The sequence below is a fragment of the Choloepus didactylus genome, chromosome 1 (assembly GCF_015220235.1).
Source record: "Choloepus didactylus isolate mChoDid1 chromosome 1, mChoDid1.pri, whole genome shotgun sequence".
In the NCBI taxonomy this organism is placed as follows: domain Eukaryota; kingdom Metazoa; phylum Chordata; class Mammalia; order Pilosa; family Megalonychidae; genus Choloepus; species Choloepus didactylus.
Genome location: NC_051307.1, coordinates 54,181,918 through 54,200,811, shown reverse-complemented (window position 1 = coordinate 54,200,811; position 18,894 = coordinate 54,181,918). Strand labels below are relative to the sequence as shown.

The 18,894-nt window shown below is 35.8% G+C and overlaps 1 protein-coding gene and 1 pseudogene across 1 annotated transcript in view; one reads left to right on the top strand and one right to left on the bottom strand.

Annotated features, from left to right (window-relative positions):
* Positions 1 to 3,079: 3,079 nt before the first annotated feature.
* LOC119530383 lies at positions 3,080 to 3,557 on the top strand (annotated as a pseudogene).
* Positions 3,558 to 8,246: 4,689 nt separating this feature from the next.
* Positions 8,247 to 18,894, bottom strand: part of NSUN3 (NOP2/Sun RNA methyltransferase 3) — a 113,102-nt gene continuing 102,454 nt past the window's right edge. Inside the window, exon 6 of the mRNA XM_037834006.1 lies at positions 8,247 to 9,715. Within this exon, the coding sequence (XP_037689934.1) occupies positions 9,454 to 9,715 (262 nt within the window). The 3' untranslated portion in view covers positions 8,247 to 9,453. The remainder of the gene's footprint in view (positions 9,716 to 18,894) is intronic.

Sequence of the window (18,894 nt, the reverse complement as noted above, 5' to 3'; positions counted from 1 at the left end):
GCTGCTATGAACATCTGTGTGCAAATGTCTGTTCAAGTCCCTGTTTTCAGTTCTTCTGGGTATATACCTAGTAGTTGGATTGCTGGATCATATGGCAATTCCATACTTAACTTTCTGAGGAACCACGAAACTATCTTTCACAGCGGCTGCACCATTTTACATCCCCACCAGCAATATATTTGTGTCCCTATTTCGCCACATCCACTCCAACCTTATAGTTTTGTTTTTTTTTTTTTTAACAGTGGCCATTCTAGTAGGTATGAAATGATATCTCACTGTGATTTTGATTTGCATTTCTGTAATAGCTAGTGATGTTAAGCATCTTTTCATCTGTAAATATCTGAAACATAATAATGGCTCAAAACATACTCAAGGCCATTAGAGATAATTTATCTTATTTACAGATTGGGCAACCAAAGTTTAGAAAGTTTTAGAGCTATGTGATGTCCCAGAGCAAGCCTAAGGTAGAAGTAGTTCCAAAACACACTGATTTTCACCTTAAAAAAAAAAAAATACAAAATACTTCTGGAGTAACTGATAAACTCATAAAGAATAAGGTTTTTCTATGGTTTCTGCAAGAGCTACTTCAATAATCTGTTCTTTGGCTGTCCTTGATGTGCTGAAGCACAATCTCTTTTTCTATTTTAAGATATTCTCACCTGCTCTTCTGCCCTTGGATATTCCTTGTAGGTTTGAAGTATCCTCCGGAAGACAATTATGGATTTATCCATTGACATTCCAACCTTATTACTGAGCCTCTTTCATTTTGAAATTTCCCCACACTGTATTCATGCCCAAGCATACAGGTAATATAGTAGATTCCTTATTCAATTTACATCTCTCAGTCCATTGCACAAGTTTTTGAAAGTGGTTTGACAATTCTTTCAATTCACTATGGAAAAATTAAGTGTTGCAGCCTAAGACACACCTATATTGTGGCTCTATGGGAATACAAGAAGAAAATTACTATATTTTGAAATATCTAGATCCCTTTGAAAATGCAATATCAGGTCCCATAGTAGAATACTGGCTAATTGTAGAGAGGGAAATGTGGCAGATTACTTAAGGGGCATCCCAACCAAAGAACTGTGATACTTTGTACAGTAATTTTATATTAGGCTCTCTCAGTGGGATTGTTCAACTTTGAAGAAAGTAAAAGATGATATAACTCTGTGTGTGTGTGTGTGTGTGTGTGTGTGTGAGAGAGAGAGAGAGAGAGAGAGAGAGAGACGGGCACACAAAAGAGAGAGAAATCTTAAAGCAAGAATGTGTGAAATGTTAAAGACTCTTGTAAGTAATGGAGAGTCATTGAAGAATTTCAAAGAGGATAAGGACATGGCAGGTGTTCTGGTTTGCTAATGCTGCTGTTATGCAAAATACCAGAAATGTATTGGCTTTTATAAAAGGGGTTTGTTTGGCTCCAAAGTTACAATTCTAAGGTCATAAAAGTGTCCAAACTAATGCATCAATAAGAAGATACCTTCACTGAAGAATGGCCGATGGCGTCCAGAATACCTTTGTCAGCTGGGAAGGCGCATGGCTGGCATCTGCTGGTCCTGGGTTGTGTTTTAGCTCTTCTCTCAGCTCCTGTGCATCCTTAGCTTAGCATCTCCTAATGTCTTTCCGTCTGTAACTTCAAGCATCTCTGGTCATCTCTGTCAGATCCCAAGCTTCTCTCCAAAAGTCTCTCTCAGCTGCTCGTGGGATGTTTTGTCCTCTCTTAGATTCTCTGGAGCAAACTCTGGGCTAGGATTTCAAAGCATCAGCAAGCATCTCTCCAAAAATCTCTCAGGTGCTCTGAGCTCCTTCTGTCTGTGAACTCTCTTATAGGACTCCAGTGATCTAATTTAGATCCATTCTGAATGCACGGGGTAACACCTCTAATGGAAATAATTTAAACAAAGGTATCACCCACAGTTGTGTGTGTCACATCTCCATGGAAACACTCAATCAAAAGTTTCCACCTAACAAGACTGGATTAAAAGATAATGGCTTTGTGGGGGACACAATATATCCAAACCAGCACAACAGGATATTATTGTAGGAAGAGAACTTTCTTTACAGTAGAGAGGATGGATTGTGAGGTGTGAGGTAACAGGCAAAAAGATGAGTTGGGAAGTAAATTCAATAGCTAAGATAACTTTAACTAAGAATGCCAATGGTACTAAATAAGAGAAAACAATAAAAATATATAGCTCTTGGTTATTATCTAGAGGTAAGAGTGAGGAAAAAGAACAAGAAAATTGAAAATAACCCTCAGGTTTCTTACTTGTGAGGTCAGATGGAATGGTGGTGCTTCTAAATAAAATGGGAAAAGAGGAGTATGATCAGGAAACTGAGAAGTAAGCACATTCACTTTGATGGCCATAATTTTCTCAAGGAACTAGAAGGCAGAGGCATCTTCTGAAAGAAAAGAGGGCAGTGTTTGTATATATAGAGGAGTTACAGAGAGTAGTGGAAGTTTGGATAAGTGATTAATGGGAATGGAAAAGGAAGCTGCCAAGGAAGAGCCAAAGCTGTTGAGCAGAATAAAACACATAGGAGAGTGTATGAATTGTAGTGAAATCAGTTGGTACAACTGTGTGATTTTCTCTTCAGCCAAACAATGCTTAGCCATATCAGTATATCAGTGTATCAGTGTATCAGGTACTGCTATACCTGATGATATAACCATCAGGTATATCAGTAGAGGCATGGACCATGGGATTGATCTAGAGTTGCAAGTTTAGATATCAAGTGCAGTGAGAATGCAAGCAAGAGCATGAGGTAGAAAGCACTGTGAGAAAAATATTCAAGGCATCAATGCTCGGTCCAGGATAAATCAGAAGGAAAGAAAACCAGGAGGGAAAAGAACAGTTTTAAGAGGATAAAGGCACCAAGGATATTGGTTTGGAGTTTTAATGAGAATGTGAGAATGAGAAAGATGGAAGAATAGGAAACATGCGATTAAGTTTTTCTAAGTGCAGAAATTCTAGATTTGTGCGGCCCAATATGGTAGCCACGAGCCACATGTGGTGATATATTTAAATGAATTAAAATTAAATATAGGAACCCAGCGATCAACAGCCTGCAGAGCAACATGCCTAAGTTTTACTGTGACTACTGTGATACATACCTCACCCATGACTCTCCATCTGTGAGAAAGACACACTGCAGTGGTAGAAAACACAAAGAGAATGTGAAAGACTACTATCAGAAACGGATGGAAGAGTAGGCTCAGAACCTGATTAACAAAACAACGGCTGCATTTGAACAGGAAAAGATACCTCCTACTCCATTTTCTGCTCCTCCTCCTGCAGAGGTGATGATCCCACCTCCCCCCAGTCTCCCAGGCCTTCCTCGCCCTGGTATGATGCCAGCACCCCATTGGGGGGCTGTCCCATGATGCCAGTGTTGGGCCCTCCTCCTCCGGGATGATGCCAGTGGGACCTGCTCTTGGAAAGAGGCCGCCCATGGGAGGTCACATGCCAATGATGCCTGGACCCTCAATGATGAGACCTCCTGCCCATCCCATGATGGTACCCACTCGGCCAGGAATGACCTGACCAGACAGATAAGGATAGAGGGGAGCCTCTTTGAATTAGTTTTTTATTACCTGTTCTACTTCACCAGGAGATATGGTGCTGTGACTCTGGGTATTTTCTAACAGCATAAGTCTTGCTCCTCCTTCCTATCAAAGGGAGCATAGTTTTGGAGGGGAGTAGTGGACCAAAAAAGTAATTTTCATTTCTATTGTGGAGTATAAAAATAAAGTCAACTCTTACAGTTAAAAAAAAAATAAAAATAAAATAAAAATTAGTTCCTCAGTCACAGTAGTCACATTTCAAGTACTCAGCAGCACAGATGGCTAGCATAGTGTACATTTTGGACAGTGTAGAAAGAACATTTCCATCATTGCAGAAAGGTCCATTGGATAGTGTGGCTCTAGGCAATGCCCACTTCTAGGGAATGCCCATGAGCTGGAGTTGCTGAAGACAATTGGATAAAAGCTATTGAAGCAGAGCAGTCAAAGAACCAGGAAGGCAGGATATTGGATGAATTTCCACACAGATGTTGAATTCAGTCTGGAAGATGGTAGGAGATCAGCTGGAGAAGATATGAGATAGATGCTAAAATCCTCAATAAATGTTAGGGGTTATAATGTTTCTTGGCAATGTGTACTAAAGCCTTCAGATCTGATCCTCATGTCTCTTGCTTCTGAAACATGTTTGAGTGACTCAGTAGCAGGCCCTACCCCAGAGTGAATGCCCCAGTTCTCACTTAAACCTCTCTTGGGTTATTAGCCTGGTTCAAAAATCACTACTGAAACTATATATCAAGTTGTTTCTGCCTACTAAAAACTGTGGGATGGAAAAGGCACTTACTGAATTAACTCTATATGGTCAGGTTAACTAGGTAGTTGAAAATAATGCATCTATGGGCACAGCTAGGTCTCATATAGAAGATTTAACAGAGATTGTGTTAAAGCTAGTTATGTTGGTTATGTGGACAGGAAATGTGATGTAGCTAATTATATTGGCTATTCATGGCTAAAAATATCACATGGCAATTTTCAGTGACATCAGATAGTTGCCAACACCATGTCTCTCCTTCCCTTTTCTTGAAAGAAAAATAGAGCTATGAGTACACAGTAACCCTTCTCTACTAACATCAATTCAGGAGCAAAGTCCTCCAGGCTTCTCATTTCTCCATCCCTCATCCCAGCGATTATTGCAAAGCCGGAGTAGGGGAGGTTTTTTCATTTTTGGAAAGGTTATTAACATCTTGTTCAGATGAGCAAATAAAGAATCTTTCCCTCTATAACTTAATAATTATAAACTGAAATAAACCCAATCCCCTCTTTAGTCCTTTTGCCAATGTTAATCCCTCTTAACTCTGTCCATTCATGTTTCATTTGCAATTTAAATCTTTCTTGTTTTTAAGAACAGGGAGAGGCTGAGTGCTTTTGTCCTCTTATTTTTCAATAGGCTATACATTTTTATTCTTTTTGCTGATTCTGTGAGTTATACAGTTGTTTATGTGTAAGAGTTTCTTTCATAGCAATATGCAGTGGAAAATTCTTTTTGACAAGCCATAGCAAGCTTAATTGAGTTATGATGTATGCCATTAAATAGCTTTCAGTGAGGCAAGCAGTCCTTTTTTTAAGGTAGCATGTGCTTTCACTCGATTTCAACATGACTAAGGAAATTACTTTCTTTGCTTATGAAAAGATATAGAGAAGAATGGAGTTAATACTTGAGGTAACTAATTAAATTTTAAAGAGATATTATCTCTACCAAGTGTTCTGTTTAGTGAAACCTATTTTTTTTTAATCTTAGCAATGAGTTACAGGTCAGTTTCTAAAATTTGTTTTTTTTTACCCTATTGTTTAGTCACTTCTTAATGAGAACCCAAAATCAATTTTGTAATTTTTTTTTATTTTAAATGTCATAGAATAAGTAAAATTAATAGAAACTATTTTGTCGAGACACTATTTCTGATTCTCTCCCATTGAATTTGCAGCCTGAGGCCATTCCAAATTCTGCCATTACTTTTAATGTTTTCAGGACAGATGCTATTAAGGCTTTCAGCACAAGTAGCAGATTATCAGCATACATTAGTTAACTTGTACTTCTATTTTAATATCCTTCATATGGCCATGGGATCTGATTGATAGTGTAGCTTCAATGTCAGCATGAAGAGTATCGGCAGTAATGGACATCATCCTTACTTCCCTCTCTAGTGTGGTACTAAGGCAGGGAAAGGAGATTATAAACCATTGATTTCAACCATATAAATGGGTTGAAGATAAATTGTGCTGTTATATTTGTCTCCACAGCCAAATTTATCTAACACATAATACAAGTAGTCCCATTCAATTGCATCAAAGAACTTCCTGGCATTTAATAAAATTGTTGATATTGCTTCCCATTTTCTTTTTGTGTTCCAGATGAGTGTATTAGCCTATGCAGATTATCTGATACTTATCTACCAGACATAAAGCTTTCTTGGATAAAAGTCTGTTAAATTTGCAATTATTTTATGTAGTCACTAGAAAGTGTTCTGGTATTTGTCATTTTACACCTACCCACCCACACTATATAAAAGGGTATTTTTCATAATATTAAGAGGGTAACATGCAATCTAGAGTATGAGGCTATATGGATATATGTAATAGGATAAAAGACTGTAGACAGCCTTGATTGCAAACCATGGATAATATCTGATGCTATAAATATTCAGTACAAACAATTTAAATGCATTACATTTATTCATCATCTATTTCTGAAACTAGTATCTGTTTGGTGTGCTGATGGTAGAGAGAGTTAATGTGTTGGTAAATGTTTTAGTTTCCTATGCTGCTCAAGTAAACACCATGAAGTGGATCAGCTTAACCAATATTTGCTCATAGTTTTGCGGTTGGGTAAATGACCGTATCAAGGTATTATCAAGGCGATTCTTTCTCCCCAAAGACTGTGGTGTTCTGGGGCTGGCTGCCAGTGACCCTTGGTTCCTCTGTCACATGGTAAGTTAGATGGTGATGGCTCCTGGTCACCTCCTTCTCTTCCAAGTTCCATTTCAGCTTATTGCTTCCTGTGGCTTTCTCTGTGTCTAGATTTCATTCTCTTATAAATGTAGTAACAGAATTGAGACCCAGCCTGATTGAGGTGGGGCATACCTTAATTGAAGTAATCTCATCAAAAGGTCATACTTACAAAGGGTACACACCCACAGAAATGGAATGCATTTAAGAACATGTTTTTCTGGGGTACATAATAACTTCAAACCATCACAGTAAGCAACCTAAATTTTTATAAAGCTATTTTGAAAGTAACTCAGTACCACAGAAGGCACCACAAAAAGTAACTGACATCGCAAGTCTGCGCCAATTTCCTAATCTTCAATTCAGCATCTACAAAGAAAAGGGAGACACAGAATACCCTTATGGGAGATTTCTGGATATTATAATCACAAGTCCTTTAGAACATGACCTGAAATATTTCAAAAGTGTTTTCCAAGTATTGATTAACCCTCTTAGGCCCTGGGAATAGAGAATTGCATGCAGGTGGAAAACTGAGCAATAGATAACAAGGGTAAAGCCAGTTGATAATCTTGAGGATTCCTATAACAGACAGCATGTGAGACAGCATGGGACCAGGCTTTGGAGTCAGTTTTCATTATGGTTGCACCCTTTACTTGGCAGTGTAGTCTTGGCAAACTACAAAAACACTGAACTTTGGTTTTCTTATTCACCAAAAAGGGGTTATGATACTCATTCCTGAAGTTGTTTTGAAGATTAGAAAAAATAACATATAAGAAAAGAATTTAATCAAATATATACTGCTCAATAAATGTTAGCTGTTTCATTACAATTATGTTACTAATAAAGTGAGGAATATATATTTGCATTTTTTAGGAATCATGGGAAGTTCTAATCCTACCATGCAATGAGTATTCAGAACAGGCTTCATGGCATTATATTGGGAAAATAAGACATTCAATAAAGTATGCTGTGAAAATATATTTTGTGATTAATGCATAACCAGTAAACCCACTTTCTAAACCTATAGTATCTTTTTTTTTTTTTTAAAGCCTATGTTTATTTCCAGCATACTAAGTCATTAAGCATATTTTGTAACCACAAATTAAGCAGGAAGTTGATTAAGCAGAAATAGGATTGACTACACACTTGTTATGTGCCAAGTACTGTGGTAAACTTTTTACACCTGCCATCCACTTACTCCTCACAGAAGCCCTTCCTTCATTAGCCTGTCTGTAGATTACGAAACCAGAAAGATGAGCCGCCCCTCAATATTCCTGCTGATCTCTTCCATTGGGTGACAACCTATAGTATCTTAAGGCAGGATTTCAAATTGAAAAAATCTAATAAGCACAAACTAAAAATACAAAAATTAAAATCTTTCCATCACCATTAATCTATATTAACTCAATATATTTGATAAGTGGATTGGATACAAGAGATCTATCTTTACTTCCATCATATGAGTTAGCTATAAATGGCAGAAAGTAGTTTGTGGAATGAAGTTACATGGAAAAAAAAAGAAAGAAAGAAAGCTTCTTCCTAGGACTTCCCAACTATGCAAATTCTGCAACATATACTTGTGAAATGAAAAACAGTAAATGAGCAAATAGTTTCTAGCTTAAATACAACAAAATGTATAGAACAATTCAAAAGGATTCAGCTTCAGAATTTTGTATTGCTATAATCAGAAAGACTTTTTCTTAAAAAAAAAAAAGGGCTAATTTCCAAATAGATATAAGCTTTTGAAAAATGTGGCATAATTTTTCTTAATAGTTGGTAAAATATGTTTGGATTCTAAGGGAAGCAAATTTTGGGGGAAAACACATGATCCAAACCTGAAGCTAAAACCCAAAGTACATGTGCAGAAAGGTATACAACACTCCTGGAATATAAGTAAACAGAGAGAGGCACTTAGTAAATGGTATTAAAAAGCTACTGGGTTTTGGTAATACTACAATCCACTCTCATTAGGCATCTCCCACTTGTGCATTAATATGTGACATCATACTCTCATATAACATTTCCTTATGCAGTGAAATAAAAGGCCCCTCCAGATTGCAACTGTAAGATAATCAGATTCTGTACTGCTCATTATGACTGCAATTATGTAACAAAACTCTCCAAATATAGTTCAGTTATTGCAGTTATTAATCATTCTGGGTTTGTTTCAAGTACTTGCTTTAAAGCCTGCTGGATAGACTCCATTATTCTACAAGCTGAATGTCGAAAGTCAAACATGTGCATGTGAATCTGCAGTTCTAATGGCCTTTCAACACAATTTACCCTTTCAATTTGTATTTGTGAATGCAAGAAAAAGGGGGAGGAATAAAGCTGGTGTCAATAGAGTCACTGACCTTTGCAGTAAACAGAAGACAGTCCTTGAAGGAAAACAACTGGGCAAATATGAAACCCATTTTGCTAGACTAGAAATAGTGCTGTTTAAGAAGTTAGTCTCAGAATATCAATTAGTTCTAACAAAAAAAAGGGGAGAGGGGGAGCCCTGTAAGATTCTGTTTATTTGATGACAACAATGATAAGAGAGCTGGCAAATGGGCATTTTAAAAGGTTCAGTGCACCAACAGTGATAGACAAAATACATTTCTAAACATTTTATGCACAAAAGCTGTGTATTCTGATTAATTTAACTGCAAAATATCAAGTAAAAGACAGCAGATTAATTGTACAGAACAAACACCATCTGTACCACATTAAATAATTGCTACAGATATGTTTCTAGGAAAAAAAAATACCTGAAAAGTTCTCAAGCCTAGATTCTGAGATGTTAAAGCACTAACTAAACAGGATTCCAAACAGACCCATGGAAAAAGACTGCATAATTATTTAAATATTAACATGGTGAAGAACCCCTAAAAATAAATATAATGCATTAACATGATTTACAAATACACATGATGCTAATTTTATGTGGTTCATGATTTTTTCAATTTAGCTACATACATTGGGCCCCAGGCTTTGCCCTTATCTGGAATCACTAAGAGTTCCCATTCCTGACCAGTGGGCACAAACGTGAAGTCTTGGGAGCAAGTCCTTGCCATTCCCTTAATGTCCACAGGCATCATGTTACTGTAGGAGTTTAAAATTTCACTGATGACATTTTGATTTTCTGCCTTAGAAAGCGTGCATGTAGAGTACACAAGCAACCCTCCAGGACGTAAGGCCTTAATTGCAGACCTGAAAGTAATCAGAAAAATACAGAAGATAGGTTAGTCAGGTACATTAAAAGGAAAATAGGAGGTCTGATGGCAAGGGTGCTTACATACTTGAAACTTACCTGACTCTGACTCAGATTGCAATAACTGGATATTTCTTAGCCTTACAACTACATCTTTCTAAACTAACACAGGATGACTGGGAAACTGGTATCAGATCAATCAATATGGGAAAGATAGAGAGATGTGTTGTGTTTGTTTGGTTTTTTTTTTGTTCTTTTAAGGATGAGAGGACGGGGTTAGAGCATGCAATAATGGGTGTGTTTGGGTTCTGCTCTGGTGCTGCTAATGAGTAGATAGGAAGGAACATCTGAACTTCAGGAAAGGGTTTAGGGCTGAGAATAACAATAACATTTGGAGTCATGAGAATAAATGAGACTGCCCAGGAAAAGAGCAAAAAGAAAAGCAGGACTAAAGACAGACACCCAGGGAATGCCATATTTAAAAGGAGGGAGAATTTAGGAAGGAAATTAAAAGCCTTCACCAGATGAAAGACTACCTTGAGGGGAAAGATTTCAAGAAAAGTATTTCCTAAAAGGGGAAAGACTTGAATGTATTTGTAGATGCAGAAGAAGAAAGGTCTCAGGCTCTAGATTGTAAATGGAGGAGTTAGCTTCAGAAAAGATGAGATTCCAGCTCTACATCTGAAACAACATGGAAGCTTATGATAGACAGCTTTGATAATATCAGTGGAATAGGAGGTAAGGTGATCTACTGAGAGATGAAACTAGAAGAGTTTAAGTTGGGCTGCTGTGGTGATAACCCCAATGCAATTACTAATCAGGAATTTGCTTTTTATAAAGAAATCATATTCCAAGACCTCTACTGGATCTAAGAGTATATTCAGTATCACATCTATACCTAAACAACTACAGCCTATACTAGTAACTAAATTTATAATGAAGATCCACATCATCAACATAAATTCAAATTCTGTTCTTGGATTATAAACAGAATGAGGAATTCTAATTCAAGACAACAAACTGAAGACAAGTGTTATCTCCTTTCCTTTTTAGAACACCTTTAAATATGATGGTAAAAAAATTTAAAGTACTAACTAAAAACAGCAAAGTAAATGGGATGGGGAGAATTATCAGCTGACAACAGATTTCAACACATTTCTGAGATGCTATGCAAACAGAGGAGTGATAGCTAATAAAGAGGGCAGGAAGATCTTCAGGATATACACTGTGAAGACGACAGTCACAGAGGACTTGATCTGTCCTACACACTCTCAGAGAGTTTAGGACCCGTAAAGACCACACATGAGTGGAATGGGAGTAAAAAGTAAAAACAAAGGTATTAATTGAAAGCATATATAAGAAACCATTTACTCTACACCACATATATCACAACCAGGCAAAACGTTGGAAGATTTTTAACTAAAAAAGTTGAATAAACCATTTTGGAAGACATAAAACTGTCAGTGTGGGGACTGAGCTCCCAAACCAAAGATCTCTGCATTCCACCTTTGAGGAAGCCTCCAGAGTTACAGCCGGTTCTTCATAAAGTGATATCACCAGTCAAATAATCTCACCCCTAAAAGAAAGCTCCAGGCACTTTTATTGTCTCATTACTAAATAAAAATATACAACCAAGGACTGCCAGGCAATTAAGGATGAAAATGCTTAAGTAATATGTAAGAGAAGAACAAAATAAACAAACAGAGAAAATGACATAGGGAAAAACAGAAAATCCAGGAAAGAAGAGACACAGTAACACCTAATAAACTCAGAAAGATTAGAGAAGCTATAGTACCCATAAAACAAGACAGAATGCTATGAAAAAGGAATAAAAAGAGAGCTCTTAGAAATTAAATATATATGTACCAAAATAAAGGATATTCAGTAGAAGTGTTTGGAAGTTTAAGGTTGAAGAAATCTTCCCCTCCAAAGTCAAATAATAATAGATGGACTGAAAATGAGACAGAGAGGATCAATCAAGTAGGTCCAAACTTCAATTAATAGGAATACTAGAAAAATAATGCAGATAGTTGAGGGAATTGAAATAATAAGAGAATTATCCAAAGCTGAAAAAAGATATGAGTCTTCAGCACGAAAGGACTCATCAAGATACCAACACATTCATCATTATTCATTGAACACTTATTATGTGTTCACCATTGTTCTACATGTTGGGTAAACATCAATGAACAAAACAGAAAACACACACACACATATAAACACACACAGCTATATACATAAATATACATATACATATATACATACACACATGTATACAGATATATTTATGTATGTGTGTTTGCATATATTTACTTTTTATTTAATATGCTATATAGTGATATATTCTACAAAGAAAGTTAAAGCAGGATAGGAAGATAAGGAGTGCTTAGATGGTGGGTGTGGAGGAGTCACAATTTTAAATAGGATAATAAGAATAGGTTAACATTTTAGAAAGTGATATCTGAGCTAAGATCTGAGGAGATAAGGGAGTAGACCAAACAGATACCTAAGGGAAGAACATTCCATGCAAAAGGAATAGTCAGTGCAAAGACCCTGAGGCAGAGGCCTTTCAAGGAAAGAGGAGAGCAGTGTAGCTGGAGTAAGGTGAGCAAGGACTGGTAGATCAGATGAGTTCAGAGAGTTAAGAGGAGGGGTGAAGATCACATACAGGGTCTTACAGACCACTATAAGAACTGTGACCTTATAACAAATTAAGAAAGATCCACACTTAGATACACCATTGTTAAATTTCAGAACTTCAAGACTAAAGAGAAAATGCTTCCAGAGAAAAACAATGGGTCAACTATAAGGGTCCAGGAATCAGACTAGCAGTCAAACTGTCAAATAAGTATATATAGGAGGAATAAAGAAACTTTCAGATATTAGACGACTTAGAAATTTTACCTCTAACAAAATGAGGAGGTAGATCAAGAAAGAGGAGAAATAGGATCCAGAAAACAGTGAATACAATATAGAAGAGTAGTGAAGGGAGTGAAATCCCAGAATGACAGTATAGTGTGGGAGGGCTAGAGGGTAAACTCCAGATTGGAATGAGAGGGAGATCTTCAGAAAGATGGGAGGACAGACAGAAGAGAAGAAACGTCTAAAAACTGATAAAAACTTGGGGATTTAGCACATCTAATTTGATTCCCATCTAATTTGATTCTAGGAAAATTCTTTCAGTAGCACTCCAATGATACCAGTGAACCAATAGAGAAGGAAATATAATTCCAACATTTTTCAAACCTATGTGATGTATTTCTGTGATGTTACAAATTAAAGAGAAGATATGATAGAGTGCAATAAACATCAGAACTTTTACCATAGGTCATTTTTTTTTTTTAATTCTGACTCTTACGAGGATTACCTCTCTAAAAAACTTATTCCTTGAGGTTTCAAACAACTAAAATTGTAAGGTATTCAGAATTTATAATCTTTTCATGCATTCATTTGTTGATGTCAAATATTTTTGACAGCTTGGTGTTTCCTATTGCATGATCCAGCAATCCCACTACTAGGTATATTCCCAGAAGAACCAAAAGCAGGGAATGAACAGAAATTTGCACACCAATGTTCATAGAAGCATTATTCATAATTTGTCAAAAGATGGAAGCAACCCATAGATAAACTAAATGTGGTATATACATACAATAGACTAACATTTAGCAGTAAGAAGGAATGAAGTCCAATGCATGCAACAACATGGATGAACCTGGAGGATATTATGTTGAATGAAATAAGCCAGACACAGAAGTACAAATATTGTATGATCTCACTAATATGAACTAATTATAATAAGCAAACTCATAGAGTTAGAAACTAGAATATAGATTACCAGGAGATAAAATGCAGGTACAGAATGGGGAGCTGATGCTTAATTTATGCAGCATTTCTATTTAGGTTGATTGTACATGTTTGGAAATGGACAGTGGTGATGGTAGTACATTATTGTGAGTGTAATTAACAGCACTGAATTATGTTTGTGAATGTGGTTGAAGGGGAAGTTTTGAGTCATACACATTACTAGAATGAAAGTTAGAAGATAAAATATGGTACTGTAGAACAGTGAACCCTGCTGTGGATGATGGACTGGGGTTTATAGTACAAGTATAAGAATGTTCTTTCATAAATTATAACAAATGTATGACACTAATACAAGGTGTTAATAACAGGGTGGTATATGAAGAAGATATACCTAACATACCTAATATATTAATATTCTTTCATCAATTGTAACAAAAGTACTACACTAATGCAAGATGTCAACAATAGGGAGTTATATGTGAAAGCTGTATTTTTTACATGATTTTTCTGTAAACTTACAACTTCTGTAATTAAAAAAATAACAATTAAGAAAAACACATCATGCTAAGTGAAGGAAACCAGACACAAAGTACTCATATTATATGATTCCATTTATATAAAATGTAAAAATAAATAAATCATAGTGACAGAATTAGTCCAAACTAAGGCAACAACAAGGGGCGTACCTTCACTGGAGAAAGGCTGATGGCATCTGGAAAACCTCTGTTAGCTGGAAAGGCATGTGGCTGGCATCTGTAAATCCCGGGTTATGTTCCAGCCCTCTCTCAGCTCCTGTGCATTCTTGGTTCTTTATCCCAGTACATTTCTAAGTTCCTGCGGGTCCTGTCTTAGCATATCCTGGGGCAAACTCGGGGCTTCATCTCTTAGCTAAAGTCTTTCTGTCTGCATCTCCAGGCATCTCCAAGCGTCAGTGTCAGCAAGCATCTAGGCCCCGTGTGGCTCTTTATAAAGGACTCCAGTAAACTAATTGAGACCTAAGCTGAATAGGTGGGGCCACACCTCCATGGAAATAATTTAGAGTTATCACCTACAGTTGGGTGAATCATATCTCCATGGAAACACTCAATCAAAAGGTTCCAACCTAATCAACACTAATATGTCCACCCCCACAAGACTGCATTAAAAAACATGCTTTTTTCTGGGGGATATAATACATCCAAACTGGCACAGGATATATGCAGTTTGAATGCAGATGTCTTTAGACCCCCATTAGAAGGACCTTAAGGATTACATTGTCCCTAGTTCCACAATTAGCAAACCCAATGCTTCATCAAATAAGTATGATTCTTTCTCATTACAGTTATAAAGTACATAGACGCCTCATCTACAAACAATGTTTCTGCTTGATGCAGATATAAGTTAATTTCTATAAAGTTACCAACATTGGCTGATTCTTTTTTTCTTTTTTAAATGCAATTTTATTGGGATATATTCACACAGCATGGAAACCATCCGAAGTCTACAATCACTGGGTTCACAGTATCATCAAATAGTTGTGCATACAGCCCCATGATTTAGAACATTTTCATTACTCCAGAAAAGAAATAGAAATAAAAAAGAAAACCCTAATCCTCCCATAGTCCTTAGCCTGTATTACTGACCCACAGTATTAATGTGGTACATTTGTTACTGTTGATGAAAGAGTATTAAAATATTGCTGTTTGCTGTAGTCCAAGGCTTGCAATAGGTACATTTTTAACACATACCCCTCCATTATGAACTCCTTATAATAGTGTCATACATCTGCTCTAGTTCATGAGAAAACTTCTTAATATTAGTACAGTTAATCACAGACTTTGTCCACTACAAGATTCACTGTGTTATATACATTCCCATGTTTTAACCGCCAACTTTCCTTCTGGTATCATACATGATTCTAGTCTTCCCCTTTCTACTACACTCATGCACCATTCAGCACTGTTAATTATTCTCACAAAAACATGCTACTCTCACCTCTGTCCATTTCCAAACGTTTAAGTTCACCCTAATTAAACATTCTGCACATACTAAGCAACAACTCCCCATTCTTTAGTCTCACTCTATACCCTAGTAACTATATTCTATATTTTATGTCTATGAGTTTACATATTATAATGAGTTCATCAGTGAGATCATATGATAGTTGTCATTTTGTGTCTTACTTATTTAACTCAATGTCCTCAAAGTTCATCCTTGTTATTGCATGCTTTAGGACTTCATTCCTTCTTACTGCTAAATTATATTCCATCATGTGTATAAACCACATTTTGTTTATCCATTCATCTGTTGATGGACACTTGGGTTGTTTCCATCTTTTGTCAATTGTGAATAATGCTGCTACGATCATCAGTGTGCAAAAGTCTGTTCATGTCCCTGCTTTCAGATTGATTCTTCTTTGTTTTCATTCCAACATTCATAATTTGCCTTTCTAAAATTAGGTTGGTGTACTTAACTGCCCACATTTAAAATTAGTATAGATCAATACAAATCAGTTTCCCCACTTTGGGTACATAAATGGCAAAGGGTACTCAATTTTAGATAGGCTGGAACATACAACAGCTCTATAATCAGACAGGATTTAATGAAGGATTAAGAATACTGAAATTTATATAAACATATATTATACATATATATATTTAGATGCTAGGGTATTAGAATAGCTAGAAGGAAATAACTGAAATGTTGGAACAGTAACCTATAACATTCTTTGAAATTTGCTCTATATTTGCTCTATAGCTATTCATTGAATTGTGCTTTGAAAGCTAACACCTTTCTGTATATATGTTATATTTTACAATAATGGAAATAATTGAAATTGTGGAACTGTAACCCATAACATTCTTTGAAATTTGCTCTCTAACTACTTGTTAAATAGTACTTTGAAAGTTATCACTGTTATATATATATGTTAAAGTTCACAATTAAAAAAATGCACTAAAAAAGCAATACTTCTGGTCTTGATCTTACTATAAAAATTAAGAAATAAATTTGTTATGTTTTTACAGTATACCAGATGAAAATTAACATGTTCTAAAATGTAAGTACCTGTATATGTAACACCCTGTCCATTAAAGTAGTGTCTAGGACAAATCATTTGCTTTTAGAGCAATTCACACGTATTTTGAAATAGCCCATAAGAAACAAGTAATTAATATTATAGGTGTCATCAAAATCTTAAACAGTAGACTACATATGTATTTTTAGGACATTTAGATATAGGATGTGAGATGGGTTGTTGAGGGACAGAAATGATTACAATCAGAACATAAGTTACTTCTTAGTTGGTCTTGAGAGAAGCCCATTAAGAGAAACATAAAATTATGAAAGGAGAAAAAAGAATTAGGAATTAGAGAGACTTGAGTAATGCTAATAAATGCTGGCAAAGTTGTAGTATTGAACATCTGAAAACATCTGCTCTTGCCCCTCCTCCTCCTCCTCCTTTTTTTAGTAAGAGGAAGGAAAACTAAACAACTAAGCAACATCTCATTTTGGCACAATAGTATCCTCCACTAACCTCCAAATGAGCAGTGGCCCATTGGCTTCTCAATAACTCCAAGTTTTATAACCTAACAAGATCCTGAGACATGTGATGTTTTTCACTTCAGCTATAACCAACTATATTGCATGAAACTACTACAAACTAAGTCATGTTAAGACTGGTATTATTCACCAATGACCATAATTGCTGCTAGAGAGATGTTCACAAGAGCTTTCTAATCATAGTTACAAGGAAAAGCAGAAAAGGATGTCATGACTAACTACAGTAGATGAATCAAAAGTATTATTTTTTACCAGATTAGGTTGAATGCTAACTCTGATACTCTGAAATGGGAACCAGTAAACATTGCCTTGGATTTTATGTGTTATCTAATCACAATATCCAACTATAATGCAAAGCTGGGGGAAGTACTTCTAAAGGAAGTAGGACTGCCACAAAAAACAATCTCTTTATCATTTCCCAGAAATATATATATTCCCCTAAGAAGCCCTCCACTTGAGGCACTCTACTTGAAATATGAAATAAGATTTGTTCTCACAATACTGATGTAGAAAATAAAACTGATTTTGGTTTCTAGTACAGTGTAAAATATAGTGAGAAATACTTTGGCCCCAAGTACTTCAAACAGATTGAGGACTCTCCTGCCACAGAATGTATTCCAGATACTCCACTGCTTTATGGTAGATATTGACTACACAAAATTTCCCCAAATTCTCAGTTGCCTTTCAGTGAATTATGAAATAGGATAAAATGCATTTTGTGCTTGAACTAGCTAGCTAATGAAACAGCTGAAAAAACAAAAATTCTAATAAAAGACACTGCTACATGCAGTCACTGTGGAAACAGTTTGGCTGTTCCTCAGAAAGTTAAGTATGGAATTATCATATGACCTGGCAATCCCACTTCTGGGCATATACCCAAAAGAATTGAAAGCAGGGACTCAAAGAGATATTTGCATTATCGATGCTCATAGCAGCATTATTCACAATTGTCAAATGATGACAGCAACCCAAGTGTCCATCAACAGATGAAAGGATAAACAAAGTGTAGTATATATATATATATATATATATATATATATATATAGACAATGGAATATTATTTAGCCATAAAAAAGAATTAAGTTCTGATACATGCAACAACATGGATGAAACTTGAAGACATCATATTGAATGATGTAAGCCAGACACAAAAGGACAAATATCGTATGATCTCACTGATACAAAATAATTAGAACAAGCAAATTCAGAGTCTGAAACTAGAATTCAGGTTACCAGGAGCTGGGGTGATACAGAATGGGGAGTTGATGCTTAGTTAGTAGAGATTTTGTTTAGAGTGATGGAAAGGTGGAAAGGTTTTGGTAATGAATGGTTGATGATGGTGACTCAACATTATGAATGCAATTAATACCACTGCACTATATATTTGAATGTGGTTAACATGGAAACTTGTAGGTTGTATAGACGCTACTGGAATAAAATGTTTTTAAAAGCCACAGGACTGTACTACATAAATACTGAACCCTAATGTATACTATGTACTGTTAATAGTATAATAATAATATTGTTTCATCAACTGGAACAAAGGTACCACACTAATGCGAAGTAATAATAGGGAAAACTGTATATGGGAAGTATATGGGAGCCCTGTATTTTCTTCATGATTTTTTCTGCAAACTACAACTTCTCTAATAAAAAATTTAAAAAAAATAAAAAGACATCATTAAGTAGAATATAATGTTAAATTGGATTTTCCATTTACAAAGAGAAAATCCTTAATTGATCTTTTTGTACTTTGTAGAGTCTTCCTGAAAGGTACTTCAGATCTATGATCTCTTATAGTATTCTATTGTGAAATCAAAAAGCTCTGAAACAA